This window comes from Harmonia axyridis, chromosome 1 (assembly GCF_914767665.1).
Source record: "Harmonia axyridis chromosome 1, icHarAxyr1.1, whole genome shotgun sequence".
In the NCBI taxonomy this organism is placed as follows: domain Eukaryota; kingdom Metazoa; phylum Arthropoda; class Insecta; order Coleoptera; family Coccinellidae; genus Harmonia; species Harmonia axyridis.
The window spans coordinates 86,095,458-86,120,423 of NC_059501.1; the positions used below are offsets into that span (position 1 = coordinate 86,095,458).

General features: G+C 33.4%; 1 protein-coding gene and 1 long non-coding RNA gene across 4 annotated transcripts; both read left to right on the plus strand.

Moving 5' to 3' along the window:
* The first annotated feature begins 234 nt into the window (after positions 1-234).
* On the plus strand, positions 235-9,871 carry LOC123674245 (zinc finger protein Pegasus-like). Its single transcript, XM_045609185.1, has 3 exons — positions 235-529; positions 3,012-3,348; positions 9,785-9,871. Exons 1-3 carry the CDS (start codon positions 264-266, stop codon positions 9,869-9,871), a joined length of 690 nt encoding a protein of 229 aa, XP_045465141.1. The 5' UTR covers positions 235-263.
* An 8,203-nt stretch (positions 9,872-18,074) lies between these two features.
* LOC123683047 lies at positions 18,075-21,593 on the plus strand. 3 transcript variants are annotated; one of them, XR_006747936.1, is made up of 3 exons: positions 18,075-18,332; positions 20,277-21,027; positions 21,472-21,593. It is a non-coding gene; the product is annotated as an uncharacterized LOC123683047 (long non-coding RNA). The 3 variants fall into 3 exon arrangements; XR_006747934.1 differs by having other exon boundaries at positions 18,100-18,332; positions 20,773-21,027; XR_006747935.1 differs by having other exon boundaries at positions 18,100-18,332; positions 20,781-21,027.
* Positions 21,594-24,966: the final 3,373 nt, after the last annotated feature.

Below are 24,966 nucleotides of genomic sequence, written 5' to 3' on the forward strand. Positions count from 1 at the left end.
TGAAGATTTCATATGGCTCGACCTAGACCTAGACGCCAATAAATTTAGCTTGTAGTACTACGACAAAATATAACTATTATACATTCTATGGTTGAGATCACAAAATATTAGTAAAAGTGCTAACCACAGAACACTAACATTCATGAGCTCTACTTATCTATGGTGCTAACCAAAGAGTATTCACCACTGTCATAGACCTTATATCATTATATTAGGTCTATGACCACAGTAAAGACCTAGTATGATGTTACATAATATGCGGCATGCGAGAATTTCTCTCTAAGGGTCTGTCCATTAGATATAAGGTTTATGATACTCACACAGTGCACAGTAGAGATAATACAAAACAAACATTTCCTGATTTGTACTTGTACATATTTATTTTCACAATTAAAATTTACGAAGTGTTGAAGTCAGAAATGGAAACATACTCAAAAATGTTCCTAGATGAAAGTAATCATCACAGAGTAAAGATGGAAATGGGAGAAGATGATGAAAGCTATGAAAAAGGAAATTCATTTGACTTGGGGTAAGCATTCATTATTTTTCTTGATACTCTAGGCCAAATTTTAACTTTTTTCACTTACACATTTTTCATTATGAAAAAAATAATTCTAGAAAGGACATGGCTTATTGCCTCTTCAGTTGAGCAGATGTGTTTTTGCGATTTTGAAAGTTCTAATTATTTCTACACTAAACTGTTTTGGTATTTGTTCTGTTTGTAGTTTTCATTCTGTAATTTTCTCTTGTAACTTTTTTAGCCTGAGGAGGAGTACATAGTAAGCTCGAAACTGTAGCAATATAGATCTTCAAAAAAGAGTCTTGTTTACCTTTAATTCGATTATTTCACATATCATGTTTACAAGGCAACTCCCTATTAGTCTTAATCTCTTGATTTTAATGAAAAAAGTCAGTATATGTTGACTATCTCTGTTGTGTTGAATCTTCTTCTTCTTTTGGTGCCTATCCATTCCGGATGTTGGCTAACATGATGACGACACGGACCTTATCAATTGCTGCCCGAAATAGCCCTGTGGTTGTTGAGTTGAACCAAACTCTCAAATTCTTCAACCACGATATTCTTCGTCTTCCAATGCTTCTTTTTCTCTGAATTTTTCCTTGTAGTATCAGTTGTAGAAGTCGATACCTCTCCGGATTTCTCATAACGTGACCCACAAGATCTCCTTCTCCTTGTTTAATCTGCGGAGAACTTCTGTATTCGTGATGTGGTCAACCCATGAGATCTTCAGAATACGACAGTACAACCACATCTCAAACACCTCTAATTTCTTGCAGTACTTCTGTTAATGTCCATGCTTCGACACCATACAAAAGCACCGGAAGGCATAGCACCTCAGTAGTCTTATTTTGGTCTTCATAGCTAAAGTACTCGTAAAAAGCTTTTTCATTTTGAGGAAGGCACTTCGGGCTTTCTCGATTCTACATTTCACCTCAATGGAGTGATCCCAATCTTCATTAACGTTCGTTCCTAAGTAAGTAAAGCTGGTGACTCTTTGTACAAACATGTTGTGGATCTTCAATTGAGCGGTTAGTTCTTTATTTTCTGAAATGATCATGAATTCGTCTTTTTCATGTTTAGATGTAGTCCATATTTTTCACTCACATTTACTATCCTATCCATCAACCTCTGCAATCCATGTATATCATTCGCCATAATAACGGTGTCGTCTGCATATCTACTGTTGTTAATAATTTCTCCATTCAGAACAATGCCATCTCCACTCTCCTCAAGGGCTTCCTTAAATATGTATTCCGAATAAATATTGAATAACAGTGGGGATAACACGCATCCCTGTCGAACTCCTCTCCTTATCGAAACTTCATCAGACTCCTCATTTTCCACTCTAACAGATGAAGTTTGCCTCCAGTAGAGATTGGCAATGATTCTCAAATCCTGTCCTTCCAACCCGGCCGATTCCAGAACTTTCATCATTTCATTGTGCTGCACTTGATCGAACGCCTTCAGATAATCAACGAAGCAGGCATAAACATCGTGGTTAACGTCTCTGGCACGTTGAATTAAAACCTGTATACTGAACAGTGCCTCTCGAGTGCCCAAGGCATTTCGAAAGCCGAACTGAGTTTGTCCTATTTGATCTTCACAAGTTTTATATATTCTTCTGTGGATGATTTTCAGGAAGAGTTTGAGAGCATGACTAACAAGACTGATGGTGCGGAATTCTTCACAACTTTTGGCGTTTGACTTCTTTGGAATGGTCACGAAAGTGACTTTCAGCCATGCATCTGGTATTACTCCAGAGGAATAAATCTCATTCAAAACATCGGTGAGCCATTCCACATCCTCTTCTTCCTCAATAAGTTTTAAGAAGTCCCCTCTGATGTTTTTGGGACCTGGAGCTTTCCTATTTTTCAGGTTCTTTATGGTTCGTCTAACTTCATCCACTGTTATCGGAAGGAAATTCCCCATAGTTTAAGTGGGTGGGTTGATTGATCGACTTGGGTCACTGAAAGGTCCTGTTATGTATTCTTGCCAAACCTTTATTTTTCCTGAACGATCCAATATGATGTTACCATTTTTATCCTGTATTTTTCCGCTAGTATTCGCTGGTATCATTCCTGTCATATCTCTTATCCTTTTGTGCATATTGAAAGAGTCGTATTTTGTGTTGAATAATATAAAATATTCAGTTACAATTTAATGATAATTTTCTCTATTTTGAAATTGTGAAGATTTGATCCTTAAGATTTCAATAATTTCTATGAAATAAAATCTTATTGATTATTGTATTATGTGATATTGAAATTTCTCTTTCAAATTCTCTAATTAGGAAAATTAATGTAATCAAGCAACAATACTTTTTACAAAAATGTCACACTTTGTGAAATATTCCTTTGAAATATCTTTTTGAAAATTTTATTTTGTAGAAGAACACTTTTGAATGAACATTTTCAGTGTTTGTTGAAATTGTTTTCACTTCAAACCTCTTATAATTGAAAATCAAAATGTTACAATTATTTTTTGGTTCTAGATTTCAGTACACGACTGATGGGGGGCATATTGATGAAAAGACTGAAATCATGGATATTGCTCATCATTACACTGATGAGAATGGAATAAGATCGTCTATTAAATATGAAATAGGCGAGTTTGCTTTAAACCAGAAAAACAATCTCGAAGGGCATATAGATGCTGTCCATTTGAATGAAAGAGAACATAAATGTCACTTATGTGATTTTGCAGCCAACCATAAAGTTCAACTCAAAATTCATATTGATTCTATCCATTTGAATAAAAAAGAACATAAATGTCACTTATGTGATTATGCAGCCAACCTGAAAGCTACCCTCAAAGAGCATTTGGATTCTGTCCATTTGAATAAAAGAGAACATAAATGTCACTTATGTGATTATGCAGCCAACCTGAAAGTTCAACTCAAAAAGCATTTGGATTCTGTCCATTTGAATGAAAAAGAACATAAATGTCACTTATGTGATTATGCAGCCAACCAGAAAACTAACCTTAAAAAGCATTTGGATTCTGTCCATTTGAATAAAAAAGAACATAAATGTCACTTATGTGAGTTTGCAGCCAATCAGAAAGTTGACCTCAAAATTCATATGGATTCTGTCCATTTGAATAAAAGAGAACATAAATGTCACTTATGTGATTATGCAGCCAACAAGAAAACTAACCTCAAAAAGCATTTGGATTCTGTCCATTTGAATAAAAAAGAACATAAATGTCACTTATGTGAGTTTGCAGCCAATCGGAAAGTTGACCTTAAAATTCATATTGATTCTATCCATTTGAATAAAAGAGAACATAAATGTCACTTATGTGATTATGCAGCCAACCTGAAAGTTCAACTCAAAAAGCATTTGGATTCTGTCCATTTGAATAAAAAAGAACATAAATGTCACTTATGTGATTATGCAGCCAACCAGAAAACTAACCTCATAAAGCATTTGGATTCTGTCCATTTGAATAAAAAAGAACATAAATGTCACTTATGTGAGTTTGCAGCCAATCAGAAAGTTGACCTCAAAATTCATATTGATTCTATCCATTTGAATAAAAAAGAACATAAATGTCACTTATGTGATTATGCAGCCAACCAGAAAGTTCACCTTAAAATTCATATTGATTCTATCCATTTGAATAAAAGAGAACATAAATGTCACTTATGTGATTATGCAGCCAACCTGAAAGTTCAACTCAAAAAGCATTTGGATTCTGTCCATTTGAATAAAAAACAACATAAATGTCACTTATGTGATTATGCAGCCAACCAGAAAACTAACCTCAAAAAGCATTTGGAGTCTGTCCATTTGAATAAAAAAGAACATAAATGTCACTTATGTGAGTTTGCAGCCAATCAGAAAGTTGACCTCAAAATTCATATTGATTCTATCCATTTGAATAAAAAAGAACATAAATGTCACTTATGTGATTATGCAGCCAACCAGAAAACTAACCTCAAAAAGCATTTGGATTCTGTCCATTTGAATAAAAAAGAACATAAATGTCACTTATGTGAGTTTGCAGCCAATCAGAAAGTTGACCTCAAAATTCATATTGATTCTATCCATTTGAATAAAAAAGAACATAAATGTCACCTATGTGATTATGCAGCCAACCGGAAAGTTCACCTTAAAATTCATATTGATTCTATCCATTTGAATAAAAGAGAACATAAATGTCACTTATGTGAGTATGCTGCAAGCAAGAAACAAATCCTTCAAAATCATATAGATGCTGTCCATTTGAATAAAAGAGAACATAAATGTCACTTATGTGATTATGCAGCCAACCAGAAAGTTCACCTTAAAATTCATATGGATTCTGTTCATTTAAATAAAAAGAACATAAATGTCACTTATGTGATTATGCATCCAACTGGAAAGTTGACCTCAAAAAGCATATAGATTCTGTTCATTTGAACAAAAAAGAACATGAATGTCACTTATGAATGAAAAATCTCAGAGTAAAGAAAACATAGGGGTGGCCTCAAACATAAATAGCGTTATATTGTAATCAATTGTAACAGTATTATGATAAAGTGAGGTAGGAAAACAACAAACCTGCAAAATTGACAACTAGAGGTGCAGTTAACATTCCAGTGCCGTGGTTAATTGTTCCTTAGTAAGGATTAATATTAAAAAAATCGATATTTGACTTGAATACAGGATATAAGTGAATTATTATATTTCAAAATGAAAACTATCAACAGAGCGAAGACCAGAGCCGAAACGTCTATAACAAAGAGGATATTGTGAACCACTGAAATGAAGACCCTGGAAACAATAACAGGATACAAACTGGCAGACAGAATAGTAAAGGTCACCAGGGACTACAAACCCCTCAGAAGAAGATCCATCTGACGACCACCAAAGCAATGGTGAGATAGCTGGCAATCCACGTCACACAAAACATAGTCCAGAGAAAACAGGAGATACACCCTTCTCAAGGAGAAGATGAAATTGAAAACTTGCTAGTTTTATAATCTTTTTGAGAAATATTTTTCATTTTAAGAGTTATTTTAGTAGGTTTCTTATGAAAACAATATACAGAAAATGAACTCTCGTATAATACAATGTTTTGTTTTAATTAGTAATAAATAAATCTGGCATTGCATACCCTCACCTTATTTCATACGTAGTTCCAATTTAATGAAGAATTTTCCAAAATGAATATTAACCCACGTTAAGATTCTTTCTAACCCAACCCAAATTTGAGATATTTTGAATTTCCTGAAAATAAAGGGGCTTAAATGGTTTTAAAAATTTTTCTCAGTAAAATCGATGCCTAATTTGGAGTTCACGACCGCGAAACCCTTAAAAAAACATAAAAATATGTTCAAATTCTATCGGTCGATTTTTTCGGCTATTTTTTGCCTAAAACAGTTTTGGTTTCGGATGGGCTTGAGAATTTGATATTATGAAGAATTTTTTATGCTCAATCCCTAATTGCAATCAGTTCCTCACTAGATGACCCCAAAACTGAGATATTTCGAATTTTTTGAGACAAATTATGGTTCAAATCTTTTTCTTGTCGGATAAGCTTCATAATTTGATATCTTGAAGAATTTTCGATGCTGAATACTAATCTGCTATCAGTTTCTTCCTAACACACCCCAAAATTGAGATATTCCACTGTTGATTCACAAAATGAAAGCGGCTAGCGGAATGGCTTTAAGATGGAAATTATCGTTTTGTCTATTAATATCAAATAGCTTAGTGGTGTCGATTGAGTGATGCTACATGATGATCACGAGTTCACATCCTAGCGCGCTTTTTTCCTTTTACTGTCTTATTTTGCTATTATTAACAAAATATTGTCATTCGTATAAATACCAAAAATGGTTGTTTGGACAATCAAAAATAAATAAATTTTTTGTACTAGTGAAAGAAATAAATATTTCAAAATAAGTCGCTCATTTTCCACTTAAGGAATAAAGGTGATATGAGCCTTGTTGTTGAGAATGTTATTACGAATCGAAATACATGAAAAAATATAGGGTGTTCCATTAAAAAAAATATCATTTTATGAAATATTTTGACAACGCGACTGTCAATTTTTTTTTTGTTTTCGGCATCGAGAAGGCCACTAAAAATGCTACTAGTTTGCCCATTTAACCGACATCGTAGCATCAATAATAACGGAGTTAGCAATGGTGCCGACTTAATTTGAAACACCCTGTAATCGGTTGAATATTCATAGGTACTAAAGAACCTGCTTAGCTAAAATAATTAAGTGACTTCAGCAGTTTTAGGTCTGCACAGCAATGTTTTTCAGTAGATAATAATAATAATGACCTTTATTCATGGTAAAAAGAAAATATCATTACAGTTATAAAAACATATTGTTCACAAAGGCCTTTTTTATATTAGAATATTAATTGAATGCATTTCAGGAGTAAATCACATAATTTGTGGATTAAATAACAACAATAACTGCCTTCATTGAACTGGCAATTGGTCATAAGCTTGACTCTCTTCAGTCTATAGGTGAATTATTTACATAGATGACACTTATGGAAATCAATTTTTGGTAATATTATTATTATTTTTAGAATGCGGATGAATAGCTTAAAGCCAAATTATCTGCCGATTTTAATTTAAGTTTTTTCCCAAGAAATAGCATATTCCGAGTGTCGCCAGTTCTGTATTAGGCCTTGATTATATTTTATGAGTAATTCGAGGGATTTTTGGGTCGTAGATGCTGAATTAGACTTTGATTCTCAGCAGTAAGCGTTTCTAAATATTTAAAACACAATTTGTCTGCGAAATTGGAAATATCTCACTACTGTGTTAAAAAAAAGCTGATTACAAATTAGTATTCAGCATGGAAAATTCTTAAAGACATCAATTTTTGAAGACGATCGGTGTGTTGGAAGAATCTGATCGTAGGTTAATATTCATCTTCGAAAATTCTTAATGACATCAAAACTTGAAGATGATCTGAGGCAATTTTTTTTTTTGCAAAGCACAAGACATTCTTGTTTGAGTTCTCTCAGGAAAATACTGACCGCAGACTGGTATTTAGCATGGAGAATGCACTATGATGTAGCGCATCCACCAGAATTTATATATTGATTTCTATAGTGACTTGATAATAATAATAAGCCTTTATTTCCAACAGGTAATGGTTCCCAATAAAAGCAAATCAATAATAATATATCAAGAAAAAAAATAGAAGAAAAAATAGAGCTATGAACTTCAAAACAATTTCCAGAGTGTTTTCTTGTACACTTTATTGGTAAAAATTTTTACCGCAAGTCTCTACGATGAGTTGATCCTGAGATATAACCGCTTACCTCGCTTATTTGCCAACCCTGTACATGTGTATTTAATCTCATATTGCTTTCAGGGGCTTATGCATTCTATTGAGATTAAATATGTTGTGATGTTCATTCGTTATTACGTGCATTAACATTTCCATCTCAACTCTTCAAGAGTGCAATCCTAAAAATATTCGATTTTATTGCAATAAACTATTAGAATTATATGTCTTGTAATTTTTTTCCTGCACCAGAAAAAGTCTGTTCAGGACAAGAATTCCAATATTTAATTATATTTTCGAATATTGCGCCTTCGCATTTGATCTTCTAGATTCAAAATCCTGTAACTCACAATGTATTGCAGGAACCTATACGCAAATCATTTCGTTAAATAATATGCAAGATGGCAGCACTAGAAAAATCATATTGCAAATATTGTTAAATATAATATTGGGCTTATATATTCGTTGTAAATCAGAAAAAGCCAGTCGAATGTTTTCTTTAACATGAGCGTGTGAAAAATATCAATTTTTTTAGTTTTTTTTAATAATTTAAGGTTCTATGAACTAGCGAATTTTTTTCGGATTTTTTTTCAGATGTCGCGGATTTTTTGACATAGAATTTTTTTCAGTGGAGTCGCATTGGCAACACTGACTTTTAGTCTTCAATTTTATCTGCCTATATATTTCAAAAAGAGCGCTTTTTCAATGTCATCGAATTTGAAGATTTCATATGGCTCGACCTAGACCTAGACGCCAATAAATTTAGCTTGTAGTACTACGACAAAATATAACTATTATACATTCTATGGTTGAGATCACAAAATATTAGTAAAAGTGCTAACCACAGAACACTAACATTCATGAGCTCTACTTATCTATGGTGCTAACCAAAGAGTGTTCACCACTGTCATAGACCTTATATCATATCATTATATTAGGTCTATGACCACAGTAAAGACCTAGTATGATGTTATGTGTTTATGCGGCATGCGAGAATTTCTCTCTAAGGGTCTGTCCATTAGATATAAGGTTTATGATACTCACACAGTGCACAGTAGAGATAATACAAAACAAACATTTCCTGATTTGTACTTGTACATATTTATTTTCACAATTAAAATTTACGAAGTGTTGAAGTCAGAAATGGAAACATACTCAAAAATGTTCCTAGATGAAAGTAATCATCACAGAGTAAAGATGGAAATGGGAGAAGATGATGAAAGCTATGAAAAAGGAAATTCATTTGACTTGGGGTAAGCATTCATTATTTTTCTTGATACTCTAGGCCAAATTTTAACTTTTTTCACTTACACTTTTTTCATTATGAAAAAAATAATTCTAGAAAGGACATGGCTTATTGCCTCTTCAGTTGAGCAGATGTGTTTTTGCGATTTTGAAAGTTCTAATTATTTCTACACTAAACTGTTTTGGTATTTGTTCTGTTTGTAGTTTTCATTCTGTAATTTTCTCTTGTAACTTTTTTAGCCTGAGGAGGAGTACATAGTAAGCTCGAAACTGTAGCAATATAGATCTTCAAAAAAGAGTCTTGTTTACCTTTAATTCGATTATTTCACATATCATGTTTACAAGGCAACTCCCTATTAGTCTTAATCTCTTGATTTTAATGAAAAAGTCAGTATATGTTGACTATCTCTGTTGTGTTGAATCTTCTTCTTCTTTTGGTGCCTATCCATTCCGTATGTTGGCTAACATGATGACGACAGGGACCTTATCAATTGCTGCCCGAAATAGCCCTGTGGTTGTTGGGTTGAACCAAACTCTCAAATTCTTCAACCACGATATTCTTCGTCGTCCAATGCTTCTCTTTCCCTGAATTTTTCCTTGTAGTATCAGTTGTAGAAGTGGATACCTCTCCGGATTTCTCATAACGTGACCCACAAGATCTCCTTCTCCTTGTTTAATCTGCGGAGAACTTCTGTATTCGTGATGTGGTCAACCCATGAGATCTTCAGAATACGACAGTACAACCACATCTCAAACACCTCTAATTTCTTGCAGGACGTTCTGTTAATGTCCGTGCTTCGACACCATATAAAAGCACCGGAAGGATATAGCACCTCAGTAGTCTTATTTTGGTCTTCATAGCTAAGGTACTCGTAAAAAGCTTTTTCATTTTGAGGAAGGCACTTCGGGCTTTCTCGATTTACATTTCACCTCAATGGAGTGATCCCAATCTTCATTAACGTTCGTTCCTAAGTAAGTAAAGCTGGTGACTCTTTGTACAAACATGTTGTGGATCTTCAATTGAGCGGTTAGTTCTTTATTCTTTGAAATGATCATGAATTCGTCTTTTTCACGTTTAGATGTAGTCCATATTTTTCACTCACATTTACTATCCTATCCATCAACCTCTGCAATCCATGTATATCATTCGCCATAATAACGTTGTCGTCTGCATATCTAATGTTGTTAATAATTTCTCCATTCACAACAATGCCATCTCCACTCTCCTCAAGGGCTTCCTTAAATATGTATTCCGAATAAATATTGAATAGCAGTGGGGATAACACGCATCCCTGTCGAACTCCTCTCCTTATCGAAACTTCATCAGACTCCTCATTTTCCACTCTAACAGATGAAGTTTGCCTCCAGTAGAGATTGGCAATGATTCTCAAATCCTGTCCTTCCAACCCGGCCGATTCCAGAACTTTCATCATTTTATTGTGCTGCACTTGATCGAACGCCTTCAGATAATCAACGAAGCAGGCATAAACATCGTGGTTAACGTCTCTGGCACGTTGAATTAAAACCTGTATACTGAACAGTGCCTCTCGAGTGCCCAAGGCATTTCGAAAGCCGAACTGAGTTTGTCCTATTTGATCTTCACAAGTTTTATATATTCTTCTGTGGATGATTTTCAGGAAGAGTTTGAGAGCATGACTAACAAGACTGATGGTGCGGAATTCTTCACAACTTTTGGCGTTTGACTTCTTTGGAATAGTCACGAAAGTGGCTTTCAGCCATGCATCTGGTATTACTCCAGAGGAATAAATCTCATTCAAAACATCGGTGAGCCATTTCACATCCTCTTCTTCCTCAATAAGTTTTAAGAAGTCCCCTCTGATGTTTTTGGGACCTGGAGCTTTCCTATTTTTCAGGTTCTTTATGGTTCGTCTAACTTCATCCACTGTTATCGGAAGGAAATTCCCCATAGTGTAAGTGGGTGGGTTGATTGATCGACTTGGGTCACTGAAAGGTCCTGTTATGTATTCTTGCCAAACCTTTATTTTTCCTGAACGATCCAGTATGATGTTACCATTTTTATCCTGTATTTTTCCGCTAGTATTCGCTGTCATCATTCCTGTCATATCTCTTATCCTTTTGTGCATATTGAAAGAGTCGTATTTTGTGTTGAATAATATGAAATATTCAGTTACAATTTAATGATAATTTTCTCTATTTTGAAATTGTGAAGATTTGATCCTTAAGATTTCAATAATTTCTATGAAATAAAATCTTATTGATGATTGTATTATGTGATATTGAAATTTCTCTTTCAAATTCTCTAACTAGGAAAATTAATGCGAGCCATTTCACAATACTTTTCACAAAAATGTCACACTTTGTGAAATGAACATTATCAGTGTTTGTTGAAATTGTTTTCACTTCAAACCTCTTATAATTGAAAATCAAAATATTACAATTATTTTTTGGTTCTAGATTTCAGTACACAACTGATGGGGGGCATATTGATGAAAAGACTGAAATCATGGATATTGTTCAGCATTACACTGATGAGAATGGAATAAGATCGTCTATTAAATATGAAATAGGCGAGTTTGCTTTAAACCAGAAAAACAATCTCGAAGGGCATATAGATGCTGTCCATTTGAATGAAAGAGAACATAAATGTCACTTATGTGATTTTGCAGCCAACCATAAAGTTCAACTCAAAATTCATATCGATTCTGTCCATTTGAATGAAAAAGAACATAAATGTCACTTATGTGATTATGCATCCAACCGGAAAGTTGACCTCAAACTTCATATTGATTCTGTCCATTTGAATAAAAGAGAACATAAATGTCACTTATGTGATTATGCAGCCAACCTGAAAGTTCATCTCAAAAAGCATTTGGATTCTGTCCATTTGAATAAAAAAGAACATAAATGTCACTTATGTGATTATGCAGCCAACCAGAAAACTAACCTTAAAAAGCATTTGGATTCTGTCCATCTGAATAAAAAAGAACATAAATGTCACTTATGTGAGTTTGCAGCCAATCAGAAAGTTGACCTCAAAATTCATATGGATTCTGTCCATTTGAATAAAAGAGAACATAAATGTCACTTATGTGATTATGCAGCCAACCAGAAAACTAACCTCAAAAAGCATTTGGATTCTGTCCATTTGAATAAAAAAGAACATAAATGTCACTTATGTGAGTTTGCAGCCAATCAGAAAGTTGACCTCAAAATTCATATTGATTCTGTCCATTTGAATAAAAAAGAACATAAATGTCACTTATGTGAGTATGCAACCACTCAGAAAATAAAACTCAAGAGGCATATAGATTCTATCCATTTGAATAAAAAAGAACATAAATGTCACTTATGTGATTATGCAGCCAACCAGAAAGTTCACATCAAAATTCATATTGATTCTATCCATTTGAATAAAAGAGAACATAAATGTCACTTATGTGATTATGCAGCCAACCTGAAAGTTCAACTCAAAAAGCATTTGGATTCTGTCCATTTGAATAAAAAACAACATAAATGTCACTTATGTGATTATGCAGCCAATCAGAAAGTTGACCTCAAAATTCATTTGGATTCTGTCCATTTGAATAAAAAAGAACATAAATGTCACTTATGTGAGTATGCAACCACTCAGAAAATAAAACTCAAGAGGCATATAGATTCTATCCATTTGAATAAAAAAGAACATAAATGTCACTTATGTGATTATGCAGCCAACCAGAAAGTTCACCTTAAAATTCATATTGATTCTATCCATTTGAATAAAAGAGAACATAAATGTCACTTATGTGATTATGCAGCCAACCTGAAAGTTGAACTCAAAAAGCATTTGGATTCTGTTCATTTGAATAAAAGAGAACATAAATGTCACTTATGTGATTATGCAGCCAATCAGAAAAGTAACCTCAGAAGGCATATAGATTCTGTCCATTTGAACATAAAATAATTACCTGTGTGATTATGTAGCCAACCGGAAAGTTTTCCTCAAAATTAATATGGATTTGTCCATTTGAATAGAAAAAAATATAAATGTTACTTATGTGATTATGCAGCCAACCAGAAAGTTCAACTCAAAAAGCATTTGGATTCTGTTCATTTGAATAAAAAAGAACATAAATGTCACTTATGTGATTATGCAGCCAATCAGAAAAATAACCTCAAAAAGCATATAGATTCTGTCTATTTGAACATAAAAAAATTACCTGTGTGATTATGCAATCATCCGGAAAGTTATCCTCAAAATTAATATGGATTCTGTCCATTTGAATAAAAGAGAACATAAATGTCACTTATGTGATTATGCAGCCAACCAGAAAACTAACCTCAAAAAGCATTTGGATTCTGTCCATTTGAATAAAAAAGAACATAAATGTCACTTATGTGAGTTTGCAGCCAATCAGAAAGTTGACCTCAAAATTCATATTGATTCTGTCCATTTGAATAAAAGAGAACATAAATGTCACTTATGTGATTATGCAGCCAACCAGAAAACTAACCTCAAAAAGCATTTGGATTCTGTCCATTTGAATAAAAAAGAACATAAATGTCACTTATGTGAGTTTGCAGCCAATCAGAAAGTTGACCTCAAAATTCATATTGATTCTGTCCATTTGAATAAAAAAGAACATAAATGTCACTTATGTGAGTATGCAACCACTCAGAAAATAAAACTCAAGAGGCATATAGATTCTATCCATTTGAATAAAAAAGAACATAAATGTCACTTATGTGATTATGCAGCCAACCAGAAAGTTCACCTTAAAATTCATATTGATTCTATCCATTTGAATAAAAGAGAACATAAATGTCACTTATGTGATTATGCAGCCAACCTGAAAGTTGAACTCAAAAAGCATTTGGATTCTGTCCATTTGAATAAAAAAGAACATAAATGTCACTTATGTGAGTTTGCAACCACTCGGAAAATAAAACTCAGGGGGCATATAGATTCTGTTCATTTGAATACAAGAGAACATAAATGTCACTTATGTGATTATGCAGCCAACCTGAAAGTTCAACTCAAAAAGCATTTGGATTCTGTCCATTTGAATAAAAAAGAACATAAATGTCACTTATGTGATTATGCAGCCAACCAGAAAACTAACCTTAAAAAGCATTTGGATTCTGTCCATTTGAATAAAAAAGAACATAAATGTCACTTATGTGAGTTTGCAGCCAATCAGAAGATTGACCTCAATATTCATATTGATTCTATACATTTGAATAAAAAAGAACATAAATGTCACTTATGTGATTATGCAGCCAACCAGAAAGTTCACCTTAAAATTCATATTGATTCTATCCATTTGAATAAAAGAGAACATAAATGTCACTTATGTGATTATGCAGCCAACCTGAAAGTTCAACTCAAAAAGCATTTGGATTCTGTCCATTTGAATAAAAAACAACATAAATGTCACTTATGTGATTATGCAGCCAACCGCAAAGATTGCCTCAAAAAGCATTTGGATTCTATCCATTTGAATGAAAAAGAACATAAATGTCACTTATGTGATTATGCAGCCAACCGGAAAGATTGCCTCAAAGAGCATTTGGATTCTGTCCATTTCAATAAAAAAGAACATAAATGTCACTTATGTGAGTTTGCAGCCAATCAGAAAGTTGACCTCAAAATTCATATGGATTCTGTTCATTTGAATAAAAGAGAACATAAATGTCACTTATGTGATTATGCAGCCAACCAGAAAGTTCACCTTAAAATTCATATTGATTCTATCCATTTGAATAAAAGAGAACATAAATGTCACTTATGTGATTATGCAGCCAACCTGAAAGTTCAACTCAAAAAGCATTTGGATTCTGTCCATTTGAATAAAAAACAACATAAATGTCACTTATGTGATTATGCAGCCAACCGCAAAGATTGCCTCAAAAAGCATTTGGATTCTATCCATTTGAATGAAAAAGAACATAAATGTCACTTATGTGATTATGCAGCCAACCGGAAAGATTGCCTCAAAGAGCATTTGGATTCTGTCCATTTCAATAAAAAAGAACATAAATGTCACTTATGTGAGTTTGCAGCCAATCAGAAAGTTGACCTCAAAATTCATATGGATTCTGTTCATTTGAATAAAAGAGAACATAAATGTCACTTATGTGATTATGCAGCCAACCAGAAAGTTCACCTTAAAATTCATATTGATTCTTTCCATTTGAATAAAAGAGAACATAAATGTCACTTATGTGATTATGCAGCCAACCTGAAAGTTCAACTCCAAAAGCATTTGGATTCTGTCCATTTGAATAAAAAACAACATAAATGTCACTTATGTGATTATGCAGCCAACCGGAAAGATTGCCTCAAAAAGCATTTGGATTCTATCCATTTGAATGAAAAGGAACATAAATGTCACTTATGTGATTATGCAGCCAATCAGAAAAATAACCTCAAAAAGCATATAGATTCTGTCCATTTGAACATAAAATAATTAACTGTGTGATTATGCAGCCATCCGGAAAGTTATCCTCAAAATTAATATGGATTCTGTCCATTTGAATAAAAAAAAAAATATAAATGTTTTTTATGTGATGATGCAGCCAACCAGGAAGTTCACCTCAAAAAGCATTTGGATTCTGTCCATTTGAATAAAAAACTACATAAATGTCACTTATGTGATTATGCAGTCAACCTGGAAGCTAATTTCAAAAAGCATTTGGATTCTGTCCATTTGAATAAAAAACAACATAAAAGTCACTTATGTGATTATGCAGCCAATCAGAAAAATAACCTCAAAAAGCATATAGATTCTGTCCATTTGGACATAAAATAATTACCTGTGTGATTATGCAATCATCCGGAAAGTTATCCTCAAAATTAATATGGATTCTGTCCATTTGAATAAAAAAATATATAAATGTTATTTATGTGATTATGCAGCCAACCAGGAAGTTCACCTCAAAAAGCATTTGGATTCTGTTCATTTTATCAAAAAAGAACATAAATGTCACTTATGTGGGTATGTTTCAAGCATGAAAGAAACCCTTAAAAGATATATAAAACGTAACCATTTGAATGAAAAATATCAGAGTAAAGGAAACATAGGGGTGGCCTCAAACGTAAATAGCGTTATATTCTAATCAATTGTAACAGTATTATGATAAAGTGATGTAGGAAAACAACAAACCTGCAAAATTGACAACTAGAGGTGCAGTGAACATTCCAGTGGCGTGGTTAATTGTTCCTTAGTAAGGATTAATATTACAAATATCGATATTTGACATACAGGATATAAGTGAATTATTATATTTCAAAATGAAAACTATCAACAGAGCGAAGACCAGAGCCGAAACGTCTATAACAAAAAGGATATTGCGAACCACTGAAATGAAGACCCTAGAAACAATAACAGGATACAAACTGGCAGACAGAATGGTAAAGGTCACCAGGGACTACAAACCCCTCAGAAGAAGATCCATCTGACGACCACCAAAGCAATGGTGAGATAGCTGGCAATCCACGTCACACAAAACATAGTCCAGAGAAAACATGCGATACACCCTTCTCAAGGAGAAGATGAAATTGAAAACTTGCTAGTTTTATGATCTTTTTGAGAAATATTTTTCATTTTAAGAGTTATTTTAGTAGGTTTCTTATGAAAACAATATACAGAAAATGAAATCTCGTATAATTCAATGTTTTGTTTTAATTAGTAATAAATAAATATGGCATTGCATACCCTTACTTTATTTCATACGTAGTTCCAATTTAATGAAGAATTTCCCAAAATGAATATTAACCCATGTTAAGATTCTTTCTAACACAACCCAAATTTGAGATATTTCGAATTTCGTGAAAATAAAGTGCTTTAAATGGTTTTAAAAATTTTTCTCAGAGAAATCGATGCCTAATTACGACCGCGAAACCCCCAAGAAACATAAGAATATGTTCGAATTCTATCAGTTCATTTTTCGGCCCAAGGCTATAACCTTGGACCTAACCTAACCATGGTTTGAGCCATAGACCTATAATAACATGTTATTATAGGTCTATGGGTTTGAGCTACTGTTCTTAGATAAAAATTCAGGTGGATGCGCTACATCAAAACGCATCCACCCAGTAAGTACATGGATGATTAGATAAAGTCTATGACATAACATCGAGATAGAATTGGATACGCTATGAGCTCTTATCGTGCCAGAAAAAATGTGACAGGAAGGCGGGGCTATTTCTATTACTAAAATTGGAGAAATATCGGGTCGGATTAAGTAAACTTTCACGAAGGAATAGGAAGAGAAATGCTTACCATACCACAGAAAAAAACAAGCACAAAAGGCCACAAACTATTTGGCGATCAAATTGTACAACCATCACCCAGACCAGATCAAATTCTGCAGATGCTATGGAAAACGCGTGAAGTACTTTCTGATCTCCAAGTGTTATTATTCGGTTGATGAATATCTGTCAAACGAATTCAAGTAAAATAATTATTACATTTTTTTTATACTATTCTGTTAGTTTCACTATTTTTGCTTTTCATTGACTATTAATTGTTACCTATTGTTTTGTAATGATTTGTTTCGAATAATGTACAATATCGCGGTACAACACATTAATGTTAATATTAACATATCCTGCTATATAAATTTTAATATATTTAGAGTATGGTGAAGATATGCAAAAATTGTGAATACGGATCTGTTCACTTCTGTGAAATGTTATTGGTTGATAGTTGACTGAGATCTATATCCGAAGTGGAACCGCTCTAATGGTGGGTCACAGATAACATTGTAGTGTGTAGTGGTGGGCTTTTATGCACCAGTCCTAAGAACTAAGAATTGAACGCTAACAAATCAATGCGGGCGTTTATGCACGTTTCCTAAGAATTAACACTAGCAGGCCAACTTTTATATATTTAGTATTCTGTGCTTTTAACTAAGTTAAAATATAGAAGTGTGGGTGCGCCGCATAGAATTTCAACGAGTACCAGTTTCTATCATTTAATGTTCCGTTATTCGTGTTTATCGATGAAAATTATTAGGTGTATCTGAAAGAATTAAATTAAATTTTTTCACAATCAATATCAATGTCAAACATCAAAGTATAGAACGAATAGAAAGTAGTTCGAGCACGTGCGCATGCCTTAACTAAAAACCATAGATAAACTAGTTTGTCTATGACTCTATGCTAAGAACTAATAAGAGAGTGCACAAACGTCACTAAATAATTCCTTAATGGACTATAGGTGTATTTGAAAAAATTAAATTTAATTTTATCAATGTCAAACATCAAAGTATAGAACAAATAGAAACTTACTGACTATTTTTTTTCTTGTTTTCTTATTAGTTTCTAACCTCAAAATGGTGTTTCGTGTTTAATCTGGTAAGTGTTACTGCTAAATCTAGGTAGACTAGAATATTTTTTCATATAATTTGAGTAAGACAACTTGATCTAGCACAACTAGTAGCAGAATGTCATTTGAAAGCCCCGGGGATCACCCCCGTGTCTCACCACTTCTTTCCCCTAGAGCAGCCAGTGCTTTAGATAATTTAGAATCTCCGAATAAAATAGATTTAAACTTTCTAAATGAGGAGATCACGATCTTGAGAAAAACAGTCCTTGAGTCTCAGGATAGTGAATTACTTCATCAAATTAATCATCTATCTCAAATTATTGACAAACAAAAATTCAGCGAACTCTAGAAAATCTTTCAAATATAATAAATCCGACAAAGGTCCATTTTGTGTAATAATTGAGTCAATTTCTCATAATATCGGTAATCTCAATGCAATGAACGTTGGTAAATGCCTACATACATCTCATAAAAATAATTTAGATATTAAAGATATATGTAGAAAAGAACTCAAACGAGCTGGAGTGTATTATGTTTATATCCCAGCTCGTATGGTCACTTCGATGGGAATTGTAAGGGATATTGGATCAGATATTACAGAGGAAGATATAATCCAATATGGTGTAGCTATGTTCCCCAATACGCCAATCCCCAGAGTTCCTAGATTCAAACGTAACATCATAGTTAATGATACAACAACCAGAGTTCCTTCTGGAACATGCTTGATTATCTTCCAAGGTACCTCTCTTCCAAAATATTTTGAAATTTTCAATATTCGCACTAAAGTTGCCCTGTATATACCCCCGTCATTCAATGTCGTAAATGCCTTCGTTTTGGTCACACTGAGATGCAATGTAGAGGTAACTACAGGTGTTTAACATGTGGTGAATCTCATGATGCTAATTTAAAATGTAAAGAAACACCAAAATGCGTTTTTTGTAGGGGAAATCACCCTTCCAATGACAGATCATGTGTTGAGTATCTTAGGCAAGTTAAGATTAGAGAGTTGATGGCAACACATAATATCTCCTTATTTGAAGCTAATAGAGCCAATAGACCCCAATCAGCTCCTTTACCCTCTGAGCTTCCTTGTAACCTAAATAATTACAACAATATAATTAAAGCCCTTGGAAAGACGAAATGGGGCTGTCATCCGGCAATTCTCATTAGAGAATAAAGTGTTGGCACTTACGCATCTGGATTACTCTAGTATTTTGTATGGCAGATGCTCGAAGGCAAACTTAAATCGACTGGACAGAGCTCAATATGCTCTACTTCGATCAGCATTATCTCTCTTGAAATCAACCCCTACTAATGCTATACTTTATGAGGCAGCCCAGACCCCACTATCGTATGGACGAAAATGGTTAGCCTTCTAGTCCGTCTCAAAACTTTACAGAATTGAAAACCATCCAGTCCTCAAAGCAATCATTGAACAAAATCTTGACTGCTTGTGGATGAGAACTACCATCCCTCCTCTTTTTCGGGCAGTGCAGATCTCTCACCACGGAAACATCTCATTAAAACTGCACCAAATATCCCTTTCTTTGACATCCCGGTTCAAGTCAGGCTAAATAGAATAGTTGTTTTCAGCTCAGGTCTTCCAAAATACGCAATTTCAAACCCCCAGGAATTTAATGCTTTACTTTCTGATAAGTTTCCTCAGCACCATCTTGTTTTCACAGATGCATCTTTGTCCAGAGATCTCGATTCCGTTGGATATGGTATTTTCTGTCCTTCTCCATGTATTCAAATCTCAGCACGTCTTCTGGATCATTGGTCTATATACACTGCAGAAATGTATGCTCTTGGCAGTGCTGTTGAAATTGCCCTCCAACAAAAGTTCAAGAGAGTAATCATAATTTCTGATTCTCTTAGTCTTTTACAATCGCTTAAGGCCAAAAAATTTGATGCTAAAATTGATTGTATTTCAGTACGCACCCACCAACTGTTTAATGATACCTACATTGCAGGTATCAAGATGGTATGTCTATAGATTCCCAGTCATTCATATATTCACGGAAATGACACTGCTGATTTGTTAGCTAATGAAGATACATATGAAGTTGATCCCCCAAATATTCCTGGTGGACCCCAAGAACTTTGGCCCAGGTTTCGATCTGATCAAGCACAAAGTTGGAGAGATGAATTTTTGGATATATGTACCCATAAGGGTCGAATATATGCTTCATTCCTTAATATCAATTCAGTTTATAGTACACTCTGGTTTGCAAAAAATGATCGTCCGCGCCGTTTTTTCACGACCATTCTCCGACTCAGGTCTGGCCACTGCCTCACCCCTTATCACTTAACAGGATAGGTCTCAGAGAATCCGCTTTTTGTGAGTATGGCGTATTTGGGGATATAACACACATGTTTTTTTGTTGCGAAAACAACTTTTTTAATTGTAACGCTCTATACTCCACACTCTCCTCATTTGATTTTCCTTTACCATTAAATTTATTTGAGGTCTTTAGATAATCAGTCCTGGGATTGGACTTCCAAGACTCCTGTTGCCCCAGGACCCAGGATCAAGACTGACATTCACACTACCGAGATTGGGTACATGGTTTTTCAGGCTGAGCCCATATTCAGACTCTCTCAATCAGATTGATCTGTTTGAGAAAAAGAAGAAAACTAACCAAAGAGTACTCATCACAGAGTGAAGATGGAAATGGGAGAAAATGAGGAAAGCTATGAAAAAGGAAATTCATTCGACTTAGCGTAAGCATTCATTATTTTTTCTTGATACTGTAGGCCAAATTTTAACTTTTTTCACTTTCAATCCCTACAAATCAAATACCCAATACATCAGATTATATAAATTAATGGGATAAATAAGTTTCAACAAATGATACATATCAAAATATATTTATTTTGAAATTGTGTAGATTAGGTCCTTAAGATTTCAATATTTTCTATGAAATAAAGTCTTATTGATTATTGTATTATGTGATATTGAAATTTCTCTTTCAAATTCTCTAACTAGAAAAATTAATGTAATCAAGCAACATTACTTTTTACAAAGATGTCACACTTTGTGAAATATTCCTTTGAAATATCTTTTTGAAAATTCGATTTTGTGAAAGAACACTTTTGAATGAAAATTTTCTCTTCAAACCTCTTATAATTGAAAATCAAAATGTTACAATTATTTTTTGGTTCTAGTTTTCAGTACACAACTGATGGGGGGCATATTGATGAAAAGACTGAAATCATGGATATTTCTCATCAATACACTGATGAGAATGGAATAAGATTGTCTATTAAATATGAAATAGACGAGTTTGCTTTAAACCAGAAAAACAATCTCGAAGGGTATATAGAGGCTGTCCATTTGAATAAACAAGAACATAAATGTCACTTATGTGAGTTTGCAGCCAATCAAAAATTTCAACTCAAACATCATTTGGATTCTGTCCATTTGAATACAAAAGAATTTCAATGTCCATTATGTGAGTATGCTGCAAGCATGAAAGAAACCCTCCAAAATCATATAGATGCTGTCCATTTGAATAAAAAAGGACATAAATGTCACTTATGTGAGTATGCAGCCAACCAGAAAGTTCAACTCAAAAAGCATTTGGATTCTGTCCATTTGAATAAAAGAGAACATAAATGTCACTTATGTGAGTTTGCAACCACTCATAAAATAAAACTTAAGAGGCATATAGATTCTGTTCATTTGAATAAAAGAGAACATAAATGTCACTTATGTGATTATGCAGCCAACCAGAAAGATAACCTCAAAATTCATATAGATTCTGTTCATTTGAAAAAAAAAGAACATAAATGTCACTTATGTGATTATGCATCCAACTGGAAAGTTGACCTCAAAAATCATATGGATTCTGTTCATTTGAATAAAAGAAAACATAAATGTCAATTATGTGAGTTTGCAACCACTCAGAAAATAAAACTCAAGAGGCATATAGATTCTGTTCATTTAAATAAAAAAGAACATAAATGTCACTTATGTGATTATGCAGCCAACCAGAAAGATAACCTCAAAATTCATATAGATTCTGTTCATTTGAATAAAAGAGAACATAAATGTCACTTATGTGAGTTTGCAACCATTCAGAAAATAAAACTCAAGAGGCATATAGATTCTGTTCATTTAAATAAAAAAGAACATAAATGTCACTTATGTGATTATGCAGCCAACCGGAAAGATAACCTCAAAATTCATATAGATTCTGTTCATTTGAATAAAAGAGATCATAAATGTCACTTATGTGATTATGCATCCAACTGGAAAGTTGACCTCAAGATTCATATGGATTCTGTTCATTTGAATAAAAAAGAACATAAATGTCACTTATGTGATTATGCAGCCAACCTGAAAGTTGCCCTCAAAAAGCATATAGATTCTGTCCATTTGAATAAAAAAGAACATAAATGTCACTTCTGTGATTATGCAGCCAGCCTGAAAATTACCCTCAAAAGGCATATAGATTCTGTTCATTTAAATAAAAAAGAACATAAATGTCACTTATGTGATTATGCAGCCAACCAGAAAGATAACCTCAAAATTCATATAGATTCTGTTCATTTGAATAAAAGAGAACATAAATGTCACTTATGTGATTATGCATCCAACTGGAAAGTTGACCTCATAAATCATATGGATTCTGTTCATTTGAATAAAAGAAAACATAAATGTCACTTATGTGAGTTTGCAACCAATCTGAAAAATAACCTCAAAAAGCATATAGATTCTGTCCATTTGAATAAAAGAGAACATAAATGTCACTCATGTGATTATGCAGCCAACCTGAAAGTTACCCTCAAAAAGCATATAGATTCTGTCCATTTGAATAAAAAAGAACATAAATGTCACTCATGTGATTATGCAGCCAATCAGAAAAATAACCTCAGAAGGCATATAGATTCTGTCCATTTGAACTTAAAATAATTACCTGTGTGATTATGTAGCCAACCGGAAAGTTTACCTCAAAATTAATATGGATTTGTCCAATTGAATAGAAAAAGATATACTTAAATGTTACTTATGTGATTATGCAGCCAACCAGAAAGTTCAACTCAAAAAGCATTTGGATTCTGTTCATTTGAACAAAAAAGAACATAAATGTCACTTATGAATGAAAAATCTCAGAGTAAAGAAAACATAGGGGTGGTCTCAAACTTAAATAGCGTTATATTGTAATCAATTGTAACAGTATTATGATAAAGTGAGGTAGGAAAACAACAAACCTGCAAAATTGACAACTAGAGGTGCAGTGAACATTCCAGTGGCGTGGTTAATTGTTCCTTAGTAAGGATTAATATTACAAATATCGATATTTGACATACAGGATATAAGTGAATTATTATATTTCAAAATGAAAACTATCAACAGAGCGAAGACCACAGCCGAAACGTCTACAACAAAAAGGATATTGCGAACCACTGAAATGAAGACCCTAGAAACAATAACAGGATACAAACTGGCAGACAGAATGGTAAAGGTCACCAGGGACTACAAACCCCTCAGAAGAAGATCCATCTGACGACCACCAAAGCAATGGTGAGATAGCTGGCAATCCACGTCACACAAAACATAGTCCAGAGAAAACATGCGATACACCCTTCTCAAGGAGAAGATGAAATTGAAAACTTGCTAGTTTTATGATCTTTTTGAGAAATATTTTTCATTTTAAGAGTTATTTTAGTAGGTTTCTTATGAAAACAATATACAGAAAATGAAATCTCGTATAATTCAATGTTTTGTTTTAATTAGTAATAAATAAATATGGCATTGCATACCCTCACCTTATTTCATACGTAGTTTCAATTCGACCCAAATCTAAGATATTTCGAATTTCGTGAAAATAAAGTGCTTTAAATGGTTTTAAAAATTTTTCTCAGAGAAATCGATGCCTAATTACGACCGCGAAACCCCCAAGAAACATAAGAATATGTTCAAATTCTATCAGTTCATTTTTCGGCCCAAGGCTATAACCTTGGACCTAACCTAACCTAACCATGGTTTGAGCCATAGACCTATAATAACATGTTATTATAGGTCTATGGGTTTGAGCTACTGTTCTTAGATAAAAATTCAGGTGGATGCGCTACATCAAAACGCATCCACCCAGTAAGTACATGGATGATTAGATAAAGTCTATGACATAACATCGAGATAGAATTGGATACGCTATGAGCTCTTATCGTGCCAGAAAAAATGTGACAGGAAGGCGGGGCTATTTCTATTACTAAAATTGGAAAAATATCGGGTCGGATTAAGTAAACTTTCACGAAGGAATAGGAAGAGAAATGCTTACCATACCACAGAAAAAAACAAGCACAAAAGGCCACAAACTATTTGGCGATCAAATTGTACAACCATCACCCAGACGAGATCAAATTCTGCAGATGCTATGGAAAACGCCTGAAGTACTTTCTGATCTCCAAGTGTTATTATTCGGTTGATGAATATCTGTCAGACGAATTCAAGTAAAATAATTATTACTTTTTTTTTATACTATTCTGTTAGTTTCATTATTTTTGCTTTTCATTGACTATTAATTGTTACCTATTGTTTTGTAATGATTTGTTAAATAAATTTGATTTGATTTGAAAAATAAACCGTATTCATCACTTTTTAAACAGTCTAAGCATTGTTCACAAACAATTTTTTGTTTCAAATAACCAAATTAA